The sequence below is a fragment of the Musa acuminata genome, chromosome BXJ3-8, assembly GCF_036884655.1.
Source record: "Musa acuminata AAA Group cultivar baxijiao chromosome BXJ3-8, Cavendish_Baxijiao_AAA, whole genome shotgun sequence".
Classification (NCBI taxonomy): Eukaryota; Viridiplantae; Streptophyta; class Magnoliopsida; order Zingiberales; family Musaceae; genus Musa; species Musa acuminata.
In genome coordinates, this window is record NC_088356.1 from 8,618,031 (window position 1) to 8,644,251 (window position 26,221).

Here is a 26,221-nt window from a genome sequence, read left to right on the forward strand (position 1 = left end):
GACTAGCGCAGTAAGGATGGTCTTTTCCTTCATCTGGGAGATCCGCAGGAATCAACAAGGATCAACACAACTCAACCAACCCCACACTAGAGTCAGAGTCATTGGTGAGTTGCAGCAGCATGGCGGATCAAAGGTTCGACTACTCAAAAACAGCAGCAGAGAGCAGCTGGGAGCCAGGTGGCGCATTGCAGCTGGAGCGGAAGATTGAAGACTTAGCAAAAGGCGAAGAGTTGTAGTGTTCACAAAGGCTTCGACGAGGACGTCGAAGGGATAAGTGGGGGAGAATGTCACGGACAAACTTCGAAACAGGGTGTTTGATGTAATGCTTATGTATGTCCGTGTCTTTTGGCATGTTCATGCCTTGTACAAAATGTAAAGGGGCGGCTGAAGGCCTATAAGCCCATTTTAGTAAGGTTGGTGGTCTCTTTAGGCTTGTAAATAAAGGTTGTGTCATGTGGACACGTGTGAGAGATTTTCGGTCTGTAATGGATCATTTTACCCTTTGTTGTGCCACTGTTCAGAGCTTGTAAAGTCTGTTTGTAATTTGCATTGTCTATGAAGTGTTCTTTCGGAGATGTTTGCTTGTGGATCCCGATTGAGGCGTTCTCTCTAACTCGTTCTCTCTTTTGGTGGTCCTATGGGACAATGGGAGGCTTCGGAGAGGCTGACCTTTGCGGACGGACACGCAAGGGTGCCGCACGACTTAGGCAAAACCAGCTAAGTCCGTGTCAATACGCCAAACATGATCGGTACCAAGGCACTCCTTGGCACATCCCGTCTCGGAAAGCTCGAGACGACATCGTATGATGTCGTTCCGTGCATTTTGGAATGACGATTGCACGAAAATACCACATCACCCCTCGGGGATCGAATGTCGCACCAAACCCGTGTACGGTCGACCCTCATACAATAGTATAAAAATCCCTGATTGGCATTTGGTTAAGGGGAGACAAAAAAAAGAAAGGAAGAACAATCGTTAACTTAGTCGTTGAGGGGCCAAAGTTGGGAACGACTCGACGAGATCCTTGTGTGCAGGAGCGCGGTCGCCTTCGGATGTTCGACCACCCCGACCGAGAGATGTACTCGCCTTCAGATTGCTCCTTTGAGTAGATAAATTATGGCTAGCGAGTTCAATCCTTAATGAACTAGAGATGTTGTGATAAATCTTTTAAATCATATATATATATATATATATATATATATATATATATATATATATTATAGTTAATCACCATCAATTAAGTATTACTTTATTATTAGTTGATATTGACATCTTTATAATTTTATTATTATATAAAAATATTATGCATGTTTTAGATATTTTAATATCTTTTAATTTAGGGTCGTTTGTGATCATCAAATAGTTTTGTGAATAAAAAAATTATAAAATAGTTATTAGATCAATAATAATTTTTTTGATACGAGTGTTAGACATAAGAAATGTGTCTTACTAAGATGAGAATACTAAGATGTATGTATGAGTTATAAAAATAAAATAATTTTTTTTTATTTATGAATAATTAGGTTTTATTGAGCATATACTACATATTGTTAGAAGAGATAAATTAATTATTTATTAATGATATGATTAAAAATAGAAGAATATTAAAAAACCTTAATAAAAATTATAAACACTCTTAGCTTAGTTAAAAATAGGACTCTTTATAGACTTTGATGGTGGCATATAGATCTTGATTTAAGTACTCTTTATATATCTTGATTTAAGTGATCTTTATATTATGAGACTTTACGAGTTTGATATTATTATTGAAATATCTTTTAGTTTAAGTTGACTAATGATAACTAAATTAAAGGCTCATCCCCTCCGCACAATTCACCGTCCCAATACCAACGGCGGTAACAACAGATAGCCCCTGTTCCATGGCCATGGATCAGAACGTGGAACGCTACATTCCAAGTCACCTCCATGCCGGTGTTGTCGCCGACGGCTTGAGCCAGCGTTGCATTCTATTTTGGTCCCTCCCCCTCCGGAACACGTATCGATAAGGACGATCTACACGCACGGCCGCTGCCACCGCTCCTAATAGCCGGTGTGAGGTCGCTGACCATGTTGCGAAGAACACACTCGGTAATCTTTGGACCCAACAGCTACGCCAAACCTATCGCGAACAGCAGCCATCCATCCACGCGTACGTACTCGGAGGTGGGGAGGCAGAGGAGTGCGGTGGAGACGAGGAGTCCCTTCTTCCTTCCACGGGGCCGTCGGATCCACGCGATTGGACTCGTAAGATTACAGTCACTTGCTTCCATGGAACAAACAAAGGCCTGGGGAAACACTAAAGCATTGGAATCGGTGGAATGGCACGATCAGGTAGCAGTCGCTCGATTGAATGCCTCGTTAATGGAGAGAACGTGGAGTAGCCGGCAATCCCCCACCGACACCATTCAAACCCCCGACCTGCTTTGTCCTCTGATTTTAATTGGATCAACACTGTTGACTCGAGGAAATCACAGATTTGAACTAGATAGATACAAGATGACATTGTTAGTTTGACATCATTCAAGAACAGCCATGAATCTGTGAAGCAGGATTTTGTGTTCGAGGTCATCAGATTCTGAGAGGCATCCCTAACCTGTCCAACCTGCCTGATCCAGGGTAGGCCTTGCTCGAGAACTTGGCGCGCAGAGAAGACGAGCTTTGAGCTGATGATCTTTTGAGAGAACCAGGCTTTTCGCTCTCGGGCCTCTGCTTCGGTGCGCTCTGAGACCGCGCTTTCGCCTTCGACGACTCCGTGTTGGCCATGTAGTTCGGGCAGTCTGCGTATCCATTGAAGAGGCTGCGCGAGCACTCGCTCCGCGAAGGCGTGAAGAGGCCCTTCCTCGCGTTGCCGGGGAGGGATGAGGCAGAGTAGAACTGCGGGCTTTCACCGACGCCGGACTCTATCGGGAACCTGAGGGAGCCCAGGCATTGCTGCATGTCGACGGAGGAAGGGCTGGGAACAGAGTGGTGGAGGGTGGTGGAGTCCTTCGAGGGCGAGTCGGGTGCGGCGGCCGTGAAGCCGCGGCTGTTGTGCTCTGAGGTCAAGCTGGAGCACGAGTGCTGGTGGTGGCTGCTCCTCTTTTGGCGGAATTGTGGCTTCCCAGGGTCTACTTCCAGGATCTTAGCGTTCCTCTCGTCGTCCATGGACGCGAAGCTTCCTGCCTTCTTGGCGGCTTCTCGACGGTCCCAATACCTCTCCTCCATCCACCGATCCAGCCAGTTCCATGCTGCCATATCTGCTCTGTCGCAATCGACTGCGTCCCTTCCAGCGGGCTTCGAAGAGTTCCTCTGCAGACGACAGCAGCATGAAGCGATCACTCACGCAACCTCCAACACCAGGGTTCAAGAACTGAGATTTACCTTGAGCATGCAGGACCTATCAGTGGCATTTGTTCGAACACTCGGTTCGTATTTCTCAGGAGTTGGAGGACCCTGAACGCAAAAAGGCAAACACTCCGGAGCGATCGAACTGGAAAAGGAACGACGATTAGAAGAACAGGGATCGGAGAAGAAAACTTACAGCATGAGGTCGAGGAGCTTTCTCAGGCCTGCTCCTCTCGGAGCGGAGGGCTCGGCATGCCCGAGCTCGGGCCTGGACTCGCACCAACGCCTGCATGCATCGCAGAGTCTCTGCGGCCTGTTTCCTCACGATGTTGCCTCTGACCAACGCCTGGAGCTTCACCAGCCCTCTCAGCGCCCTCAGTGCTCTCCTTGCCTTCGCAGAACCGATTAATCAGTCATCTAACCCAAAAAAATATGCAATAAATTTCAGCAAACAGGGAAATAGGCTCATTTGCTGAAGAAATCGGATTGGCGCGTTGATACCGCACTAGTTGTGAGTAGGGAATCAAGCCCAAAAAATAGCCATCTTTCTCAGACAGGACCAGAGAATTCATGGCGTCACAGTGATCATTGCAAACACGAGAGAAGAACCCTATGACAAAGAAGGCGGCTATGATTCTAAGTCCATTTGTGGCTATTACCACCGCGAGATGATACTATAAATGCAAAAGCTAAAGCGACGGAGCAAAAGAGCTATGCTTAAATGAACCATGTCACTTTCCCCTCTGCGAGAGAGAGAGAGAGAGAGAGAGAGCTTGAGCCAACTAAAAGGAGGAGGGAAGGTCTGCGATGCAAAAAGATGGCAACTTTGAGGTAAAAGGAGCCATTGGAATCACAGGCCAAAGCTTTACCCATGGCGTGCAAGTATCCAAATGCTTAGTTAATCCGAGATCAATGGAGTGCAATTTGGGGGTGAAATCGCATCTTGCAGCTTCGAGCAGTAACTCCAAATGATACACTCAGTTCACACAAAAAAGATGTAATATGATAAGAAAATGAAGAGCTTAAGATGGAAAAGAAGCGGATTTTCTTGTAGATTCACATCAAACTTCGAACTTTATGGTTCCAATCGTTGCGAAGTGTTCTCAATTGAAACTTTCAGTAATTTTTCCCTCACTCTTCAAGTTGATATCGAGAGAAGGGAAGAGAAAGGGGGGAAGACTAACCAGATAACCACGGAATGCAGACTGGATCTTGACCGCCGCCCACTTCTCCCGCTTCCCGCAGACGAGCCCCGTCACAGGCCGCCCGCTGCTCGTCAGTCTCACCACCACGGCCGCCGCCTGCGCCGCGGCCACCGCGGCCTCGGCCACCGCCGCAGTCGCGGCCGCGACTGCGATCGCCCGCTTGTTCTGCTCCTCCTCGTTCACCACTGGCGCGGCTGCCGCCCGATACGGCCTCGGCGCGTCCATGTGCGGCCCCTTCCGCTCCTCGGAGGCCGCTGGCCGCGGAGGCTCTCCCCTCCGCTGCTGCGGCCGCCGCTCCTTCTCCCGGAACGATGTCACGAAGCCCCACCTCCGCTTCTCCTTGTGTTCCGCCGGGCGCTCGCCGCGGTCGGCCTTCTTCCCCGCCAGGAGCCCCCGGAGCCACCTCGCGGCGCGTCCCATCCGCTCACCGCTCCACCGCAAGCGGTGACCCAAGCTCTCCGGTTATGGCCCGGCCCTGTTCCGCCTGTAATACACGAAAAGGACAACCAAAGAGCGGGAAATCAAATCCGAAACGAGAAAAAGGAGAAAGGCGAAGGAAAGAAGAAGACTTGGAAGAGTGGGAAAAGTGTACCAAGTAGTCAGGGCAGGGAGACTACAGCGTGGGGGGACGGAGCACTCTCATAACTCTCATTTATATTAACATCAGCTCTCTCACGCTATCTCTCTCTTTCTCTCAACCTGTAATTGTCGTGGTAATACCCAACCTAATGTTCAACGAAGAAGAACGCGTTCTCACGTGAAGTACCGGGATAGCCCTGCATCCGCTTCCTCCTCGTCCGCTGTGTCGGCCGTACAATTCGCTGACCTTGCTGCTACTCGCTTCTAGCTTCACGTGAGCAACCCACGCTACACGACGCTGCAGGGCCTACACGCTGGTTCGATGGCAAATGGCAGCGGCTTCGGCCACCGTTGGATCGTGATCCAAGTCTTAGGGTGTCCTTTGGCATGGATGTGCGACGGCGAGCGTCTGCTTGGCGTCTTGCTTTTGTTCAACAACTTCTGGTTCCATACAAAAGTAGGCAACAATGGTGCTGACGACAGGGAGAGAAGAGCAGGGAAAAGGCGATGTGACGCTTTGGTTGGAGTTCTTCAATTCTCACACGATTTATTCTCGGAAGACCAAAAAAAAGAAACCGAATTCGAGTATGAAGAACGATACACCGGGGGAAAAGCGAGTTCGATTCTGTTCTTCACGTTTGGAAGAGAACATGTGCCAAGGAGTTTAATGATGTAGATTTGGATTGTTCACGAGCGACCAGCCTCTGGCACCAGATCATGTGATTTAATATGTTTGTTAGTGATCCGAGGCAGAGATCGTTACAGCTTATCACTACCACCGACAAGACATCCGACGACGGAAAAGATGAAGTGGTAATTAAAACATTTGTCATCATTCCACCGAATAATTGAGAGTCAGCACCAGTTCACGGTGGTCTTCCTCTTTTCTTCCCTTAATTTACCCGATATCCATCACCTAACAAGTTGGGTACCCATTAAAAGCAGTGCTTTTTATGTCCGGTGCTATAATTTTAAGCAGAATTTATAAAAGAGCAAGACTGGAATCTAAGTCAATTAAAGCATACGGTAAATATTAAAAAAAATTAAATGCCATTCCTAGTCAAAATATTATACTAAAAGCTTATGCACAGTAGAATTATACTAAAACCAGAATGTAAAATTACCAGTTAACCTGGACCGGAATCTCATCATCTTTCTTAGATTTCAGATAAAAAGAATTGTCATGTTAATCAACATGCAAAGTACTCCGATAATTGCCTGAACGGTTATATGTGTGAAGGTGTTTTCATCCTCAAAAGTATGTACATAACCGCTATTGCAACAAAATAGATTACCGACGCACAGGAGTCATTGTCCTGCAAATACATATCAATGTGCCGACGTGTACAATGGACTTGAATACAATGCAAAAGAATAACAATCATTTTCCATCCACGGTGGGTGCAAATCTAAAATCTCCAGTCATGAGATCACCTTTAAGCTTTCAAGGTTTCCTTGCTGCCCTGGTGATGCATTCATGTTTGACCAAATTTGCACGGACCAACATGGCCCTAACATCTCTCTCGAACTCGACACCGGTTTGTAGGACACGCTGGAAGGTTGCATTTCTTTGATCAGCATGCCTCGCATAAAGAATTTTGTTGTGAGAATCTATCCGAGCCTGTAGCCAATCCACATACCAACAAAGTTATCATATCCAACCAAACTGGAGACTTAACATGCAGAAAAAGGAACTAATTCGGATATCTTCTTAATTAACAACAAATATAAAGCAAGCATTTCACAGACATACTTAGGTTCAATAAAAAAAGAGATGTCGACTTACTTGAATTTGGTTATCAGTAATTAAAGCTTCCAGTTCTTTCTCTAACCCAACAACATTAGTTTTGAAGGCACCAGCCATCGTATGCAGATCAACAGAAATGAATGGAATTGTATACTGAATAATGGCTTTGTGGCGAATCTCAGTGTAAAGTGTCTCAACATGATCATGCAAATGGATATCCAGTAGTAGATTTGGTTTAAGGTTCTCGAGATACTCCAGGCATGAGGCATAGCGACTGCAGTGAAACATTGTTCTCAGAATGAGCATAAAAAATGTTAAACCCAAAATTAGAGTTCTCGAACTCTAAAAAGCACACATATCCCATTAAGTGACAACCTACAAAATTTTAAAGCAATCCAGCACTATGTAACTTGCAGTGAGATTAAAGGAATGCTAAATTTAAGCAAGTGATTCAACATGTAAACATGTTGAATTAATTTAGCAGGATCTAATGTGTTTCTTCAGGAAGCTTATGGATCTCATGGTGAAAATATCTTTTCATATGGTAAGTGCCTGAATCTGAAAAGTGCATAGAACTTCAAACAATAAGAAATCTATGATAAATAAGCTAAAAAAATAAGCTGGATCAAGAATTTAGACTAAGACTGATGCATCAATTAATTAGATGGATACATGTCGAGGAACTTTCAAATGATCAATATCTTTCTGTGTTCTACTTCATCTCCAAAGAGGTGAAAAACCTGAAAAGTCCAGTCTCACCTTGCATAGAAGTCATTTATAAGTTCTCTTACTTCAGGCACCAACTCTAAAAAATTTCTGAAAGTAACATTGTCAATGACTTTGTTCTGGCAAGGAAAAAAAAAACAGTAAATACAGGATGGATGAACGGAAGGTAAGAAGGAAAAACAATTAACATTAAAAAAAACAAGGAAAGACCTTAAGCTCTGTTCGATCAAAAGAAGCAAGCGCACAAAGCCCACCATATATAGCAACATCTTGTGGTGCTATCACCTCAGTGTAGTTATTTCCTAGTTCATGCCCAGTCTCCAAAAACTGTAGAATTATTTGAAACCATTAATTAGAATATACAAGAAAGGGCCTAATAAGCAAAAAACATCATTTATGTTGGCACTGATGTAACATGATAGGTATCTACGAATGGAACCCCAAAACAAAAAAGCAATTTTAGATTTTAAAGAGATATCATAACTGCAGTTATTACAATACTATTCACCTCAGATTGTCCATAAAAGCAGCAGATTCCACAAACAGAAACATCAGAAAAACTTTCAATCAATTGTGATGAAATAATTAAACTTAAAAATTACATGATGGGAGAAAGTAAATAAAGCCTACACATTGTTCAACCTTTGAATATTCTGTTCAGCATCAAAATAGAAAATAAAAAATTCAATGTCACACCCAATTATAATAAATATGAGATAACAGAATGTAAACAGATAGACAAAAACTACCTCTGTAGCGTGAGTACAGTTATTAATAATCTCCTAAAATTTTCTTATGATATTTTCTAATTTGACATAGTCAACAGGAAAGAAATGTTGTTCTGAAAATTAAGTTCAAGATCAGCCTAATAGCCTTGGTACAAACTCTTTACATTGATAACACATCAGAATTCTGAAGGCACAAATGGGTGGGCATAAAGACCATAAATATATGAAAACAACAATCTTTCAAATTCCCAAGAATCAGTATCTAAGGACCCTACCATAAAAGTCATATAGCATACCGCGAAAGTTCCATAAGGCCACTACTGAAGTAACTTGTCAGACTGATCAAAAAGGTGATACCAGTGAAATTAAGAGGGTGCTTATCTAGATGCTCAGGCTAGGCGAAGCAAGACCTGAGCACCTCAATAAATCCTAGGCGAGGCACATTTTAGGTGATTACCTTAACAGAAGAGCTAGGCATCCCAAGTGCTCATCTGGGTTGGCTTGAGCTACCCAAATCCCCAACCTGGTCCAAATCCAATTTATCAATTCCCTCCTCAGCCTAATCAACATTTTTCAATCAAGAAGAAACCTCCTTATAGTGGAAAATCCTTCTTTTTCGGCTTTCCTTTTTTTTCCTTGGGAAATCATAACGAATAATGTAGAATTATGGAAAACGTTACCAATTGACAATTTACAATGTGTGCAAATTACCTATAAAACAAATAGGAGTTATTCAAACAAGAAATACAGTACAATAATCTTGCATAACTTCTCCCTCCCAAACCCAATCTGGACCTGATTCAAACCAAACACCTGCCACAAATAACCAACAACTAGGCTCTGCCCTATCATTTATCATTGACCTTCCACCCCCAGCCTCTCTTTCCATTCAGTAATATCTTATTTCCTCACCTCTCTCTTCTCTTTCAACCCTCTTCTCTCTTTCCTCCCTCTTTCTCTCCTCTCCATGGATGCTAGGCTGCCATCATCATCATCTTTTGTCTCTTGTCTATTCCCTCTTTCCTCCTTTTACTCTCCTTCCTCTCTCTCTCTTGACCCTCTCCGCTCTCATCTCTCCCGTCCCTCTTCTTCTCTGCATACAGCAATCAGCATTGTCGATGCCCTCCTTTCTCTTCCCGTTCTCTCCTCTTCCTATCCCTTCTCCATCCTTCTCTTAATGGCTTAACTAATCAATTTAACAAGACAATTTAAGCTAAAATTTAGGTACAATGATAATTATAGGTTAGTCAAAGAAAACATCATCAGCTAACATTAAAAAGGATCTTGTGTGAAGGTACACCTATCTAGGGGATCCAAAAGACACTAATGTTATCACTTGCACATTTCGTGGCTATACCACTAGAAGCGGAATATTTTGGGTAGAACAATAACAAGTTCTTGTATTGATAAAATGATATGAAGCTCATTTTGGTTAGAGTTATATTCTTGATTACCTTTGCTTTGCTTGGGCAAGTACCTAGGCGAGTGCCTAGCGCAATGACCAATAAGGGATAGTATAGTGCCTAGTGCTTTTGACATCATTAGATGATATTAACAATGACATTAAAAGATACAAATGTTGCAACAAACTTACCTTGCGAGCTGCAAGCTTATATTTTTTTGTTTCTAGGTGAGCCAACCCTGCAGCACATCGCAGTTTTGAATGGGTTACAGGATCCAACTGTTCTGGTGTTTGCTCTGCTTTACTGACATAATTGGAGACATGCATGAACTGGCTCAACTCGATGCTGACCAGAATAACATTCAAACACATGTGGACAATGTGTTTTGAGGTAGTGCAATAGTCACGTGTACGAACATAATTCTTGAAGGCATCACCAAGCTGACCATGAGCATAGAAAAAATCTGCTAAATCATTGTAACCCATTCTGATGCTTTCTTTGATCAAATTTGTCTGCACAAAAAGTTCAAGAAGACAGTTGATAATTCATGAAGAGACAAAAACATAAGATAATGAAATAGTACATGAACTTAAGAGGAAGCATCACACAAGAGCTTCTAACAATGTATTGATACATTAAGACAATGATTTTAAGAACTTCATAAGTACATACCTTAAGGGAAAAAAATCAAGATCAGTCAAACTTGCTAAGGTAATTTAAAATCAAGCATTAGCTAGGACAATAAAAGGAAATTTAAAATTATCAAGATCAAGTTAAAAAGTTGACAGAGGACTTGACAATCATGTGTACACGCTATATCTTCAACAAATTCAGGCAGATAGTGAAGATTAAAGATGCTTACAGCAATACACTATGATGTTAGAAGTGGAAAGAGGAAATAAATTATTCATATATGCTCTAAATAAGATTCTTAAGATAATAATCATTCAAGCTTTAATGATACATTTAGATACATCTATGTAAGGTTCGTAATTTCATACCGTACCGGAGTTTCAAACTTTGCTTGGTATGATACGGTACGGACGTACTGAGCAATAAGCCAAAGTATACCACTATATATATATATATATATATATTTAAGGAGGTGTTCGCTACCTCGACGACATCGCTTTCCTTTTTCTTCTCCTCATCGTGTAGATGAGGAGAAGACCATCTTCTCCTCATCTGCAGTGTTTGGCGAAGACGTCGAAGGCCGCAGACATCTCCGACCTTCGGCAAAGAACGTGGCGAAGGCCGCAGGAGTCTTCGACCTTCAACGAAGAACGCGACAAATAAGAAGTTGAGCCGTCACCTCTTCGTTACCTCCTAGATCGGGATCGTCGAGGGTGGGCAACGTCGGATCAGGAAGCGTCGAGGTTCTCCCGATTCTCCTCTTCTTCGAGTGCCTTCTCCCTCTTCTCCCTCGACGCTTCTTCTTCCCTCACCGCAGTCAGGCCACAGCCAGGTTGATACTGCTCGGTAGCGAGCGGTCTGCGTACCGATCTGCTAGTGAACTAGTACGTACCGCCCGATACGAACGGTATCATTCAAAATTAAAATCTTTGCATCTATGACTTTCATAATTTCAACTTTCACTAGTAATATAAAAAATTTAAGGTTTGTGCTAGGATATTTTTAATGTGGTTTTGTTATTGAGTTTGGGAAGATTCTCAAGAAACTTCTCAATGTGTATTTCCAAAATTTTGGCCAGCAGCAAGAGGAAGCTTGGTTGTGTGAGAGTGCCAATTTATCCAACAACAATGCTTCCACGCGTGAGGTCCTGATTGCTGAAGGGTTGTGGGTGCTTTGGAAGGTTTGGAATGATAATCCATTCCATAGCATTCATCCCAAGCTTAATGTGTTGATTGGTAGACTGTGGCTTCATTCCATAGCTCGGTGTTGAAGCCAGAGTCTGAGGTGCCAAATGTGATTTGTCTTAGAAGTATAGATGGGATCATCATGACGTGAGATGGTTCGAACTTAATTAGGATCATGAAATTGATGAGGGTATCGATTTTGTGATCCAAGATGAGACTATTGCAGGTATTATTTTTTTGGTGCAAGTACTTGACCGGTAGAGACAGCTTATACTGTGAAACAGCCTTAAGGGATGACACATGCCAGAAAGACTATACTGCTTTGGCTAATTTGTTGCAGGCAAGGAGCACTCATCCTTGGAGGATTTTAAATCTCGGTGGATCATTGTATTTCTTTCAAAGGAATTTATGGGATTTCAGGTTTCGCACGTACTCCATAAGGGGAATCGGGTTGCGAGTTAGTTGGCTAAGTTTGATCAAGTTTAAGAAACGTGATGTTTCGTTTAGATTTAGTTCCTTTCAGCAAAGTTTAGTTTCTTTTTCCTTAAGATGTGTGCTAAGAACTTATGAGTACTGAAAAGAAAATAAGTATTTGACTAATCACTACAATAAAATAAAATAATTCGCTTGAAAAATATAGAGTCTAAACATCTTACGGTCTGTCATATTGTCATGCAAACTTCAGATGGCAATCTCAAGCATGATTAATGATCTCCTCATTAGAATGCCATACCTTATTCCTTAAACTATTATCTAGCATGGTCAATCCCTACTTCTAGGGCACTGCGGCTGAACCGTACAAGCCCTATTACAAGGTTGTGGATCATTTCACCAGGAGTCACGAAGAACAGATCGGGGGGTTTTCACCAAGGGCGACAAGAATCGGAGAGAAAGATGAAGGCGGAACGCACCTTATAGATATTAAGCTCGTTCTCGAGCTTCTCCTTCCGCACTTCCGCCCGGCGATCGACGGCGTCTGCCCAGACCTGGTCGATGGCATACCGCGGACCGAGCCGATCGCCGATCTTGGCCATGGCCTCGCGGTAGAGGTGGGAGTCCTCCCCCTTCTTGATCTCGTCGTGGGCCAAGCGGAAGGCCTCCAGCTGCATGCCCTCGTTGCCGCACCGCTCGGCGATGAAGAGCAGCCGCGCCACCTTAGTCCTGCCGGTGTATAGCGCCGCGTAGGCCTCCACGTCCATCAGATCTCCTCCGCTGCCCACGGCCGCCTTGCCCGACCTTGGTGTTGGCGGCAGGCGCGGGTCGTCACCGGCGTCGCCGTTGGCGTACATCGCCTCGTAGCCCGTCGCCGCCGCGAACGTGGCCTCATCGTCGCCCTCCATGGCCTCTTCCCTCGCGTCACCCCTTCTCCTTGGCTTCGAGGCGCGGAGAATGGCTTCGCAAAACCCTAGCAGAATCGCGTGATGCTGCGATCGGTAACGAAGGCTCCTCTCTCCGATACAAATAGTTTTAAGCCCGAAGGTATAGTATCCAAGTAAGGTCAGGCATTTCTGACCGTCAGATACGATACCCATTGCTAAGTGTTGCTTTGAGATGCGTGAATCAAAGATGTGAGGGTCATTAGTGTCGTCTCAGTTCGATGATTTTATCTCCACGCGGAATGCGAGATTTTCATACGAATATCTTAATTTCCTAAACAATTTATACCATAAAATAATTACTAGTGAAAGTTAACAAAACTATATTGAGAGGTACATTAAAATATTAAATATATAATTATTATTTTCTATCAATTAACAGTTGACATATGAAATATTATAAATATCTATTGAACACACAGACATGATGAAACATCTACTCTACATTTTATGTCAATAAAACATATAAAGAATAATATTAAATAATTAAACTCGTGATTATAAAAATGATCATATATAAAATAATCTCCTTATATACATGAAAAAAAATGAATTTACTTATGATCTTTAAAAACTCACAAACACATTAATTTAATTATCAAAGAGGTTTTATTTTAAAAAAATCCTAACATAATATTTTTATATAAAATATTATATAATATATGAATATAAAATATTATATAAGATAAGGGAGATGGAATACAAATATTTTTAACTATGGAAAAATTCCTCCTATCGACATCTAAAAAGTAGGATTGGAACTCCATTTTCCAATAGTATGTGTCCTTATACCTTTCTATTGGTTTGTGTTGAAAGTTTTGTTGTAATCTATCTAATATTTTTATTGGAAAGTTAGTAAAAATGGCTTGAAGGCAGGATAAGCATCAAAGCCAATTAAGAATACGATAAATCCTAAATACTTGAGATTTCTCTCTTCCGAATAAAATAGTATTCAAAATACGACACAACCAAATTAATTTTGCTAACTTAAATTGATGATCAAATTTGACTTTATCAAATTTGTACTATGAGAGCTCTCAAGATAATATCGTAGAAAAAGTGAGCATAGGTTATCCCACAAAGCATATCGTAAAAAAAACCCTTCTCGACTATTATTCTAACTATAGAGGTAAGAATTATCTACTTCCCCAATATCTAAGCATATGCTACCAACAATACGTCTTGAGTGATCATAGATTTTTCTTTTTTTTCTAACCAGAAATCTAACCAAACTGATTATTCTTATTGAGGTCTTCTTTGGCTTCATCCACAAATTCAAGCAGCTAACAACAATAAGTAATGTTTATCAGCCATAAGAAATTCTTCAATCGAAGCTAATTCTAAGCATTATAAGAAATCTCATATTAGTTATCCTTTTAGTCAATAAAATATTACAAGTTCTTCTTAAGACATTATAACCACTTGAAAGGTCAATCAACACTAGGAGTGCTTCTTGAAGAAATCAATTTATTTCAATCTCAACTACCTCTAACCTAATCTTAGCAAACTTCATTAACAAGATAAATCTTATTTTACATAAATAATTATGAGAAATAGACAAATAACTCGATGACACGAGCACGAGACGTAAGCGAAAGAACTCAACAAAACGACACTTTGGAACTAATTCTCTTTCGCTTATTATATTTAAGAGGAATATATTCTTTCAAAAATTTTATCTGCTCGATCGATCTAGAGAGCCTTTATGGAAGCTCCCACCTCTCAAAGCATGTTATTGTACTCATGAGGCAAATAGCCCTATATGCCACATCCAACACGTTTATGTGTAAGACATTTCCGACCATTCTTAGTGAAAATACTCCAACTGACAAAAGGAACTCGTTGACACTCAAAGATTCTTTTTGTTACTGCAAAGGACAAATAACCATATAGCAACCAAAGTCCTTTATGTCTGAGAAAAGAAAAAAGACAACATTAAGAAGTGACACAAAGAAAAGTATTCTATATAGCTTTTGCCTTCACAATTTCACTATGTCATGTCATCATAGGTGCAATGGGTGCCAAAGATTATAATAAGTTCACACCCTACTCTCCTAAGCCCATAGTGATTTGGTCTCTCTATGTTAATCGCTTTCTTAAGTCAACCACACCTTCAAAATAATTGCTCTTCATGTTAGTCGCATTACTATGACAACAGCTCCTTCAGGATAATTATCTTCAAGATAATTATTAATCAAGATAATTGTTTATATGATCATATTCTTAAGATGACTATTTTAACCTAATTATACCTTCGAGATATCTTTAACTTGATATCATCTCCTAATCGTCATCAAGATGACTTTTTACAATAGGTCTTCTTCCTGTATTAATCCCTTTTCCTTTTAACCTCACCATATTAAACTTGTGACCAACTTAGTCTCAACATGAAAAAAAAACTCTACAATCTTTATGACTTGAATTCTTGATCATTTGTTCATGTGTGATAATCCTTTATCATCATATATGATCTTATGATAAACTATCAAAGTTTTTATTAACAAAACTAGTTGACACATTTAAAAATATGTTATATGAAATTTTGAACCCACAGTAAATGAGTTTGATACACCACTATCGTATCAGTGATTAGGGTAAAATATAAAGAATGAGATTTTGAAGTCTCAAACTATAATAATATAGTTTTTTTTTATATTACTAACATAACTACATAAAAGATTTATCTGTGTATGTTTCTCAAAGCATATCTTACTAGATCATATACACACCTCATCCAAGCATGCTCACAAAGCTTTTGTGTTGGGTCAACTTGACTCAACCATCTCATACAGGGTCAAATTGCTCAACCAACCTAGTTTGGTCAATTTGGCTAGTTCAGGTTGAGTAAGCTCATGATAGGTCAAATAGCCAAATCAACCTAGAGTAGGTTCACGTGGGTCCAATATCTACATAAGTCAAATCGGGTATGACCAGCCCAATCATTCTAGGTTGGCTCAAACTAGTCTGACTAATTCTCGGGTTCATAAGCCCAACTTTGCCTAACTCTATATGCTTCCTTGTTAAAAAAAACCTTTTGCATCTATTTAAAATTTTTTTATGTTAAGAAATAATTTGTTTATACAAAAACTTATTGTGTTGTAACACTCAACACACCCCAAAGCATCTTTTATATATATATATATATATATATATATATATATATATATATATATATATATATATATATATATATATCTCCACTCAAGACAAAAAAAAATTTGAAGCATTCAAAGCACCCAAATACATCTCATTTGTATATGATAAGACCACGACTATTAAATTATTTAAAACACCCTACGCATCCTAAAATATCTCGTTTGTATATAATGTATTCGTCCAAGATAAATAATATTTGAAATGCTTGACCACCCCAAAAGTATATGATTTGAAATGTTTAGGCATTCAACATACTCCAAGGTATCCCCCTTATGTATGAATGTATCTATTTAGGATAAAAAAAATTAATATATGATGCATTTGAAAATATCTCCTTTGTTCTTAATGTATATACCTATGATAAAAAGGCATATGAGGCACTCGACAGATGTTACATTTATATGTGATATGCTCGCCTAGAATAAAAAAAAATTTGAAACACTCCGATGTACCCCACAATATGCCCTTTGTACATGATATATTTGTTTATAAAAGAGAATTATAGACATACACTCTAAGGTATTGGGCGAATCATTCATATAAGACATAAGAGCATTCGATACCACATAAGGTGTCTCTGTTATATATGTTACATTCGTTTAAGATAACGAAGCATTTAAAACACTTAAAATATCTCAAAGCATCGTCTTTATCCTTAATACATTTATATAAGATAAAAAAATAATTTAAATATATTTAAATATATATAGTAGTGTTTAATGTTTCAAATCAAATAATCTATTTGCGGATGGACAAGCCCTTATCTTAAAAAATAATGGATAACCAAAAGTCAAATAAAATCCAATCAATATGTATGCGATATGACATGTCAACTTAGAGAGATAACAAAGTATTTGTCGGACATCCCATGTCGGTAAAGCATATAAATTGAATATTTTCTCATTAAACTGATGTTACAAGAACAACACTATATAAAGCAACCTCCTTAGGCATGTGGAAGGAAATGAATGAACTTATGCACACGTGCTAACTTGTTCTTCAGATGAGTTTTATCGAATAAACTCTTAATATAGTCTTTTATAAGAAGCGAGACACTGGATATATAGTTTTTTATATTTGAACTGAAGTAAGACAAAAAGACATAAGATATAGACAGTCTTTTTTTTTTCCTTATCTAAATTATGAACATATAACGATTTTTCTTTTTTGAGCATCAATTCCATTAAGTTAAGTTGACAAATGAATATGACCTTATCAAAATAAATAAATATTTATTTAATAAAATAATTTAAAACTTTTTTTAAAAAAATAATAAAAAATAAATTTGAGCTCAGGATTTTACGATAAATTATTAAAGTCTTTACCGACCAAACTAGTTAACACTTTCAAAATATATCAAATAAGGATTTAAACTCATTAGTACGTGAGTCTAATACACTGTCGCACCAATGATCGAGCAATCGTCGGAAAGAATTACGATTGAAACGATATTTCAAACTCATCTTTTTTGCTCGCTCTTATAATCCAAGAATACATTATAAGAGGAGTCTACGTTGATTTGTGATACAAAAATTTTAGTATAATATAGAATTTGGCATTCTAAATATTCTGTGCCGTGTATAATCAAAGAGTGAGAGTTAATTCTTGTCAACCGGCACAAATAGAAAACGTAAGCTCGAGTCTGCTTGTTGAGATAGAGACGGAGTATAAATATAATATTATTTAGGACCCACACCTAAACGCGGCGTCTCATGTTTCCTTGACGGCCAGCTGTGTCTGTTGCTGCCTTCCACCATTCCCATTCCTTTCCTTCACTTTCTCCCCTTCTCAGATTTCTCTCCTTTTTTCCCTTTTTCTCGATTTCTTTCCCCTTCTGCTCTCTCTCTCTCTCTCGGTTGGGTTTCTCTTCCCCTCTGCTCGTCCTCCTCTACCGATTTCTTCCGCGGCCGTGTCCTGGTTTGGGGCCCGACTGGGGTTGAGTCGGATCGCCGCGAATCGTTTACGATGGAGAATCGCTGGGATTTCTTGGAATGGCTGGGGCCGGACGCCTCGACGGCCGTGCTGATGCTCCTGGACGATCCGGGTGATCTCGTGCGGGTCTGCTCCGTGTCCCGATCGTGGCGCCGGTTCGGTGAGTCACCTCGTCCTGTGCGGGCGAGTAGAATCTGGTGTGGATTCTTATTTTTCTCGGTTGCTATTACGTCATTGATTGTTTGGTTTGTTGGTTTCCACCATTTTGCGTCCATTGAGGATTTTGAAGCAGTTCTACATTCACAGCGGGGAAAGGGCAGGATATGTGATATGTTCACCTTAGACTCGATGAGTTTGATGTGTTACTGCAAATTGATGTGCTGTAAAACAGTTGAAATGTCTACAAATCTAAGAATAGCATAACTTTTATGTACTTCCATCACTTTTCTTTTTGCAATGGTGCAAATAAATGAGAGGGAGAGTATTATATTTAGACAAGAGAACCTTTTAGTTTGAAATAATAGTGGGCTGAGGTACATGAACAATGGTTATCTGAAAGGAGAAAACTAAGCCAGGTCAATGTACAAAATGTGATCCTTGACAAGGGCTTTTTTTATGGTTTCACTAGGTAAAAAGCTAGCACTATTGTAGAAGGGCATTCTTCTACAAGTTATGTAGAGCTTGTTCCGGACATAAGAGTTTCTTACAAGTTTTGCTTTTCTATGTATTCTGTCATCTGTGGCATTGTCATTAACTATATGATTTTTATTGAACCTCGTGGAATTCTTTATGCAAAGTCTACAGAAAGATTTTTTGAAATATTTTTTTATATTTTTGAAGTTTAGGCTTTGAGTGATACACATTTTGCAAATTTGGTATTGGACCATCGAGTTGATCCCTGAAGTAGTCTAATGAGGATGGCATTAGATGCTTTTTTGTAGGGTTTTGAAACTGCAATGTAAAGTTGACCTATTTTAGTTGCCTTCTTTCTCGTATAACTATGTTTCAGAACCAATTAAACTGAGTAATGAAAAACTGAGGACGTATGCTTAACAGTGTGCAGAGTAAGGTAGGGGTTTTTGTTGCATGTTTGCAGGAGTGATGAGAGATAGGAAAGAGGGAGGAGAAATTGGGGATAGCAAGGAAAGGGTTATGCAGCCCAGTCCAGACAGCAGGACATTGTTTGAGTCAAATTTGAGTTAAGTTTGACTCATTTAGTTTAGATTTAAATGAGTTGTATTTGTTGTCTTTTAGGAAGTCCTGCTGGGAAACATTTTTTTCTACGAAAGTTTTATTTCCAACTTTCATATGTGATTCTGATGCAGCTGTTTGACATATACTGCAGTTATTGCAAATGGTTTCACCAAAAACTTGTGCCTAAGGATTTCCCCTGAGGTGTCGAAATTTGCTCAAGTTGTTGAAGTAAGTACAGTTTCCAAGACTACAGAAGTTGGATCTAGCTCTGCTGTGGAATGGCAAAGCATGGAGAGAGAACACAAAGTGTATCTGTACTTAGGTCATTGTCTTAGTTCGCCTAAAGGTAAAAGGGATTGCATTTATCAGGCAATTTGTGCTTCCAGCACTGACAATTATCCAGATGAGAGCATTGAAAATACATTGGAACCTAGTGAAATAGCGGACCGTAGGCCTTCTTATTGGTCAAGTGGTGGACAGAGAGAAGCTAGCGTTCCAGAGAGTCTAACGTACAGATTGGTCGCAAATCTCTGTATTGTCAGCGAAATAAAGATACGGCCTTTCAAAGGTTTGCCTTTTTAACATATCCTATTAGTCATTATAATGCTTGGATAATGCTCCTTCCTATTGATTATCCATAATTGTGTTTATTTATTCAGCATTTTTTCAACCTGGTGATCCCGTATACTCAGCAAAGTCTGTACGTTTTCGGATGGGGTATTCCAGATTAGGACAAGGACTGAGTTCTTGTATCACAAATGAGTATGCAGAACATCAATCAGCCGATGATGACAACTATTACTGGACATATACTTCACCTGAATTTCCAATGTTGCAGGTGACTTGTGAATGTCGATTTTCTTCTAACATAATAATATAGTTCTAAAAGATACTCATTTAACTGAGTAGCAGGTTAATAGAAACTTACAGTTACTATTTTTAATATTTCAGTGGTCTATAATAATGAATTTCAAAAAACGGCTTAATTAGGAAACTCTGGAACTGCATGCATCTAATGCAGTGTGGCATTGCACATGATTTTACCTGTTGGGTGATGGTCTTGCAATTGCATCAGTTGTGACTTGTGAAGGAAAAGAAGTTGGTGGATGTTAACTATGTTATAGTAGTAAATATGTCATGCTGGGGCTTGAGGTCAAATTACAGAGGATGTAATATTTATTATTACTTTTTGATCTAGGTTCAAGAGTTAGTTCTTCTGAAACATATCCAGCAGAACTTTTTTTTTTCTTCTAGTTCTTACCTCCTTTGAAATTATTGTTAACCAGGAAAATGTTTTGCAATCGTTCAAACTTCCTAGCCCAGTTATCTGCCTTGGTGGAATATTGCAAATCGAGTTGCTGGGTAGGGTCCAGAAACAAGAAACGGACGATTTGTATTATATATGGTGAGTATTGATATGATTATGATTTTGAAATTTATTAATTGTGGCTATTTCATGTCCTCCTTTCTTTCTTTATTTTTAACTACCCATCATCTTTCATTGTGATTCATTTTTTTTTAATTTTACTGCAGCAGCAGTTTTGATGATCATGTATGTGTAGCAAATGTTCATAATAGTTCGGAGTATGTAGAATTTGCTATATAAATGTGGAAGAAGGTGTGAAACATGATATCCTAAGACTTGTCACTGTTTGAAAGCATGCCAAGCATCCATTAGCCTGCTCATCTGAGTCCAGTTAGAAATTCCAAAGTTAGATTTTATGACTCAATAAACTAATGCTTGATTTGTTTTTGCATGTTGAAGTGTGTGCCATGTACAAGTAATCGGCCGTCCACTATCACCTGTGCTAGGTCTTGACATTCTTGAGAGCACCGGCAGTTTGGTTTTGAAGTTCTTCCCGGAAGCTAGAAGCTGCACTGTGTCAGAGGGTACTGAAGAAGATGAAGCTGGAGAGTCACCTTCACGGCATTCCTCTACTGTGACACTCGGGCATTTGAGAGCTGTTGGGAGATGGAATGGAGCAAGTCTAAGCGCCCTGCTTGGACCCATGCAGTTTTCTGATGATGACAATGATGGTGACAGTGATGGTGGTGACGATGATGCTTTCGAAGAGGAGCCTGCAGCATGATAAGCTTCTAGACCGTCTCCCCTTGTGCCCATCATAACATGATATCACAGAGGGCGTCAACATCCTTCTTGGGTCTGTGGGAGTCATAGGTCCACTTGTTCTGCTGTGCTAATGTAATAATCTTGTGTCAAGAACTGATATGTATGGCCCATTTTGATTGCTATGGTTTTCTGGTTATAGGTATGTATAGGTTTCATAAAATTGCTGCCTGTCTCCCAATGATATTACTGGAGATGGTTCTCCAGTGGTAGCTTTTTCGCTTGGCTTCACGGGTTCCATAGTTTTAGAGAGTATTGTGTTGGGCAATTTTTAGAGGCTCAAGAACATTCTGCCTGAGTCCATGGATGCAAATTTCTCTGATAACTGCATGGTATTTAATGCAAATGTTTTATTGGACATGGATGTGCCCTCCTTGGATGATTTACTTGTGTGGATCCTATAGCTGAGGTTCGTCTATAGAATGTGAGAAATGTGGCTTTTGGACTGGTTAAATAAGCCAAATTCTCCGTTTATGCTGTTTGGAAAGCAACGTGAAGCGTGGTGCTGAGAAGCTGATAGGCACAGGATCTTTGCTGTATGTGTTTTACTCCTGTCATTTGCCTGCTTTGTTATTATCGGACTTTTAAATGGACAACAAGAGATTTTCGATTTCTTCAATTTTGATATTGCAGCTCGATCCCTTAGAAAAAAAAAGAAAAGAAAATTTGCTATTTTCTATTGATCTGTATTATATTCTTCAGAAATAATAATAATAGAAGAAATTATATAAAAAGGAAGGATGTAAGGTATTATTAGCCCAAGAACAAATGATCTCAGTAGTTTCTCAATAGTTTCACCAAAAAGTAGTTTCAAAATTAATAGATGTACGTAGTTTCAACCAAAAAGTATTTGCCTCAATCTTCAATAATTTTTTTTTGATATGATCTAACTTATCGTACTTATACCACTTGATCTTCTTTCGATTTGCATAATTGTTTGACAAAAATTCTTGCTTATTGTTAGTATCATCTTTCTTCTCTTTATCATTATTATTATCTTTTTTTTTTTAAATAAAATATCTCCATCTCCTCTAAAATAGAAGCTTCTGTCATTTGATAAGTTAAGATTTTTTTAGAAACAAGAAAATTTTCTAACTCTATTAAGGATAGTTGTTGAACCCATCCTTGAATAAATGAATTTTGAAGACCATAAACAATATAAAGTTTCATTTAGATATAAGAGTAATATATTTGAACATAAATTTTTAATCTTCAAAAATATTATGAAATTGAGAGATCAGCCTGGATAGTATTCGTCAAATTATTTTTTAATTACTAAAGTCAAGCTATATTTTTTTATTGAGCAATGCATCAAAAGTGATTTAAATCTCTAAAGCTGATTTGTAACAAATAATGTATTCAAAGATATCATAAGAAATAGATGTCTTCAATACAAATTCAGTTTGTATATTTAAAATCTTTCGTCTCTTTATGGCGTCTTCATCCAGTGATATTGTTGTATAACTATATCCTATAGATCTTCTCCTATTAGGTAAGACTCCAAACAAATATTTTAAATCTTATAGTTAGATTGATTGAGAAGTTCAATACCGAATCTATCAACTCAACTATAATTTTATATAGTAAAAAAAAAAGAGTTATCTTCTTCATCGAAAACACATATTACTACTATTGTGGATATAATACTATGTGAAGAAAAGGAAGATCACATGCAAATGTAAAGAAAAATTTTATTGAACTTCTAAAGAAAACACTTATAGATCTTAAGTGATTCTTAAATTTAACTTGAATAATTGAAACTTGAATTGATATATGCCACCTATCTATCTATGTAAAATATAAGACTCCCTAATTTCTATAACTCTATCTAATCTTATTTGAAATCTTCTAAAATATATTTTAAATTAAGAATTTTTATTCATAAAATTCTATTTGATATCAGTTAAAATATAAAATATTAATTTATGATATTTCAAAATATGCTTTAACTTCTTAACAGAAATGACCTCATCGTTTTGTTCTTTTAACGAAAAAAAAGGCAATAGTTTTCTCCCACTCTCATGCTGTGTTTACTTCTACGATATATTAGTATCTCGGGATCTGACTCTCCCACTTTAATCAAATCGGCTGTGGAAACAATAATACTTAATGGTTAACAATTGGTATCGGCTAACGAAGGGTGACGGACCTTAAACCATTTCAGACTACTCAACGAATGAACTGCATGTATCAAATATGAAACAGCATCACAAGTTCATGATCGTTATTTCTGAACAATTACAACGAAAGTGAAGTAAGGAGTGGCAGTGCCTGTTCTTCTAACCAATACGAATACAAGGATAAGAATCTACCTCGAATGAGTCGAGTGACGAAGTTCTTGCGGCGTGTGAAGACATAGGTTTTCTTGAGCAATAGAATAACTGATTGGGTGTTTATAAAAGGACAGGACCTATAGGGGTGTGTGTTAGAGAGTAGAAAGGATCTACCCCTCCTTGCACTTCTTGCAGACCATATGCGGACATCACATGACCCGTCCAACATGCGGGGTTTTTGGCATAATTATGGTTTTGCCCTCGAGGCTAGGGTTTTTATTAAAATTACAGTTTTACCTTTGTAAATTCCGTAATTTCAAGTTATGTTCTGTGAACATATTTACGGTTTTACCCTCAGGTTTAATTTATGCAAAAATTACAGTTCTTGCATTCGCATATTTCTGATTTATTCCATTTCAAATATTTATGATTTTATCAAAATTAAGAAATTTAATTCATATTCTCAATTATAAATTGATAAATATGATTTATTATAATTATGATTAATTTTAATCATAATTATATTTTTGATTATTTAATTAGATTTAATTTTTGATTAAAAAACTATAAATTATGGTTTACTTTATAGTTTTCTCATATGAATTATTGATTTTACATGTGGTAAATAAAATTAAAAATCTAATTATTATTTTTGGACTTTTATTTATTTATTCACATGTATATATATGAAATTATGAAATAATATATATCTTTCACATGCATGATTTATATAAATTATTGATTTTACATGTGGTAAATAAAATTAAAAATCTAATTATTATTTTTTGGACTTTTATTTATTTATTCACATGTATATATATGAAATTGTGAAATAATATTTACCTTTCACATGAAGGCATGATTTATATGTTATCATGATTATCATATGAGTTTTCGTATTGATTAATATTCAATAATAATTATTATTATTTATTGTTGAATTACTTAGTATTAATATTTAATAATTATTATTGTTATTTATTATTGAATTGCTTAGCATTAATATTCAATAATTATTATTGTTATATATTATTGAATTGCTTAGCATTAATATTCAATAATTATTATTGTTATTTATTATTGGATTGCTTAGCATTAATATTCAATAATTATTATTGTTATTTATTATTGAATTGCTTAGCATTAATATTCAATAATAATTATTATTATTTTATTATTGAATTGCTTAGCATTAATGTTCAATAATTATTATTGTTATTTATTATTGAACTGCTTTGCATTAATATTAAATAATTATTATGGTTATTTTTTTATTATTGAATTCTTTAGCAAAAATTAAAGAAATTGATGAATATTATTTGTAATTCATTTTCCTAAATTTTATCTGACTAGTAGTTGCCAAAGTGGCCTAGGATGATAGACTTTTGTGATATGAATTACAATAAAAGTTTTATCATTTATATGACATTTTTATTTTATATCATTGCATTAGTCTTGTAGCCACCAAAGTGACCTGGACTAATGACTTATAAAATAATATTAAAGAATTAATTCTAAATGATATTAAGGAAATAATATTCATAATGACACATATAATTATGAGATTTAGATAACCCCAAAGGAGAATCTAATTCAATTAATTATATGATGAGGTAGGATGATACTATTTTTGGATATCCTTGTAGTTTAGGGTTGTATACCCAAAGGTAACAACACTATTCCACAAGGATAGTATCAGTCCTTCATAAATATTCTTGAGTGAACATTAGATATGTCAATATTTCACCCAAAGGTGTAATATAGATGATATCAATGGTTCATCAATTTTTGACAAACTCAAAGCATTAATGTTATTCTATATTTTTGTAGTGGTACTTCCGCATATACATTCATATGCTTCAAGTGTCCCTGTACTCTCTGGATCAAATTATTCAGAATGGTTAGAGCATGTGCAATTCACACTGGGTGTATTAGATCTCGATTTAGCATTGTTGAAAAGCCTACAGACTTGACTGATGAAAGTTCTGAAGAACAAGTAAATGAAATGAAGGCTTGGGAAAGATCTGATAGATTTAGTTTAATGTTCATAAGAATGACAATTGCAAACAACATAAAGACTTCATTACCGACTACAACTAGCGCAAAGGAATATTTAAAAGTTATTGAAGACAGATTTAAATCTGCTGATAAGTCATTGGCTGGCACATTAATGAAAGAACTTACTACGGCTCAGTATGATGGCACTCGAGGAATTCAGGATCATATCCTCAATATGGCTGACAAAGCTGCAAAACTTAAAAACATTAGGTATGAATGTTGATGAATCTTTCCTCGTGCAATTTATTCTCAATTCTCTTCCTTTTTAGTTTGGCCCATTCAAGATTCACTACAACACAAATAAGGATAAGTGGGACTTTATTGAGTTGACTAGCATGTCTGTTCAGGAAGAATTGAGATTAAGGCAGGAAAGTTCACATAATGTCATGACCACTACTCAAGGAGCTGGTAATAAGAAAAGAAAGTAGCATTATCAATCAAAGAAATTTGCCGGGTCTGGAAATGTTAAACGGACTAATGAAAAGAAAGCATTTACTGTAAAGTGCTTCTTTTGTGGCAAGAAAGGACATGTGAAGAAGGATTGCATTAAATGCAAGACTTGGTTCGAAAAGAA

At 37.9% G+C, this 26,221-nt stretch overlaps 3 protein-coding genes across 3 annotated transcripts; 1 reads left to right on the forward strand and 2 right to left on the reverse strand.

The window, feature by feature from the left end:
* Positions 1-2,460: 2,460 nt before the first annotated feature.
* LOC103993215 (protein IQ-DOMAIN 22-like) lies at positions 2,461-5,262 on the reverse strand. The gene is made up of 5 exons (XM_065162889.1): positions 5,123-5,262; positions 4,510-5,014; positions 3,522-3,716; positions 3,362-3,433; positions 2,461-3,289 (listed from the first exon to the last, which is right to left on the reverse strand). The coding sequence occupies exons 2-5, from the start codon at positions 4,948-4,950 to the stop codon at positions 2,570-2,572; spliced, it is 1,428 nt and encodes a 475-aa protein (XP_065018961.1). The 5' UTR covers positions 4,951-5,014; positions 5,123-5,262; the 3' UTR covers positions 2,461-2,569.
* Positions 5,263-6,278: 1,016 nt separating this feature from the next.
* On the reverse strand, positions 6,279-12,974 carry LOC103993213 (COP9 signalosome complex subunit 1). Its single transcript, XM_009413187.3, has 6 exons — positions 12,442-12,974; positions 9,905-10,225; positions 7,793-7,909; positions 7,616-7,701; positions 6,896-7,130; positions 6,279-6,730 (listed from the first exon to the last, which is right to left on the reverse strand). Exons 1-6 carry the CDS (start codon positions 12,868-12,870, stop codon positions 6,554-6,556), a joined length of 1,365 nt encoding a protein of 454 aa, XP_009411462.2. The 5' UTR covers positions 12,871-12,974; the 3' UTR covers positions 6,279-6,553.
* A 4,802-nt stretch (positions 12,975-17,776) lies between these two features.
* Positions 17,777-21,674, forward strand: LOC135645085 (F-box protein At4g00755-like). Its single transcript, XM_065163155.1, has 5 exons — positions 17,777-18,154; positions 19,340-19,756; positions 19,848-20,026; positions 20,475-20,593; positions 20,954-21,674. The coding sequence occupies exons 1-5, from the start codon at positions 18,028-18,030 to the stop codon at positions 21,276-21,278; spliced, it is 1,167 nt and encodes a 388-aa protein (XP_065019227.1). The 5' UTR covers positions 17,777-18,027; the 3' UTR covers positions 21,279-21,674.
* The last annotated feature ends 4,547 nt before the right edge of the window (positions 21,675-26,221 follow it).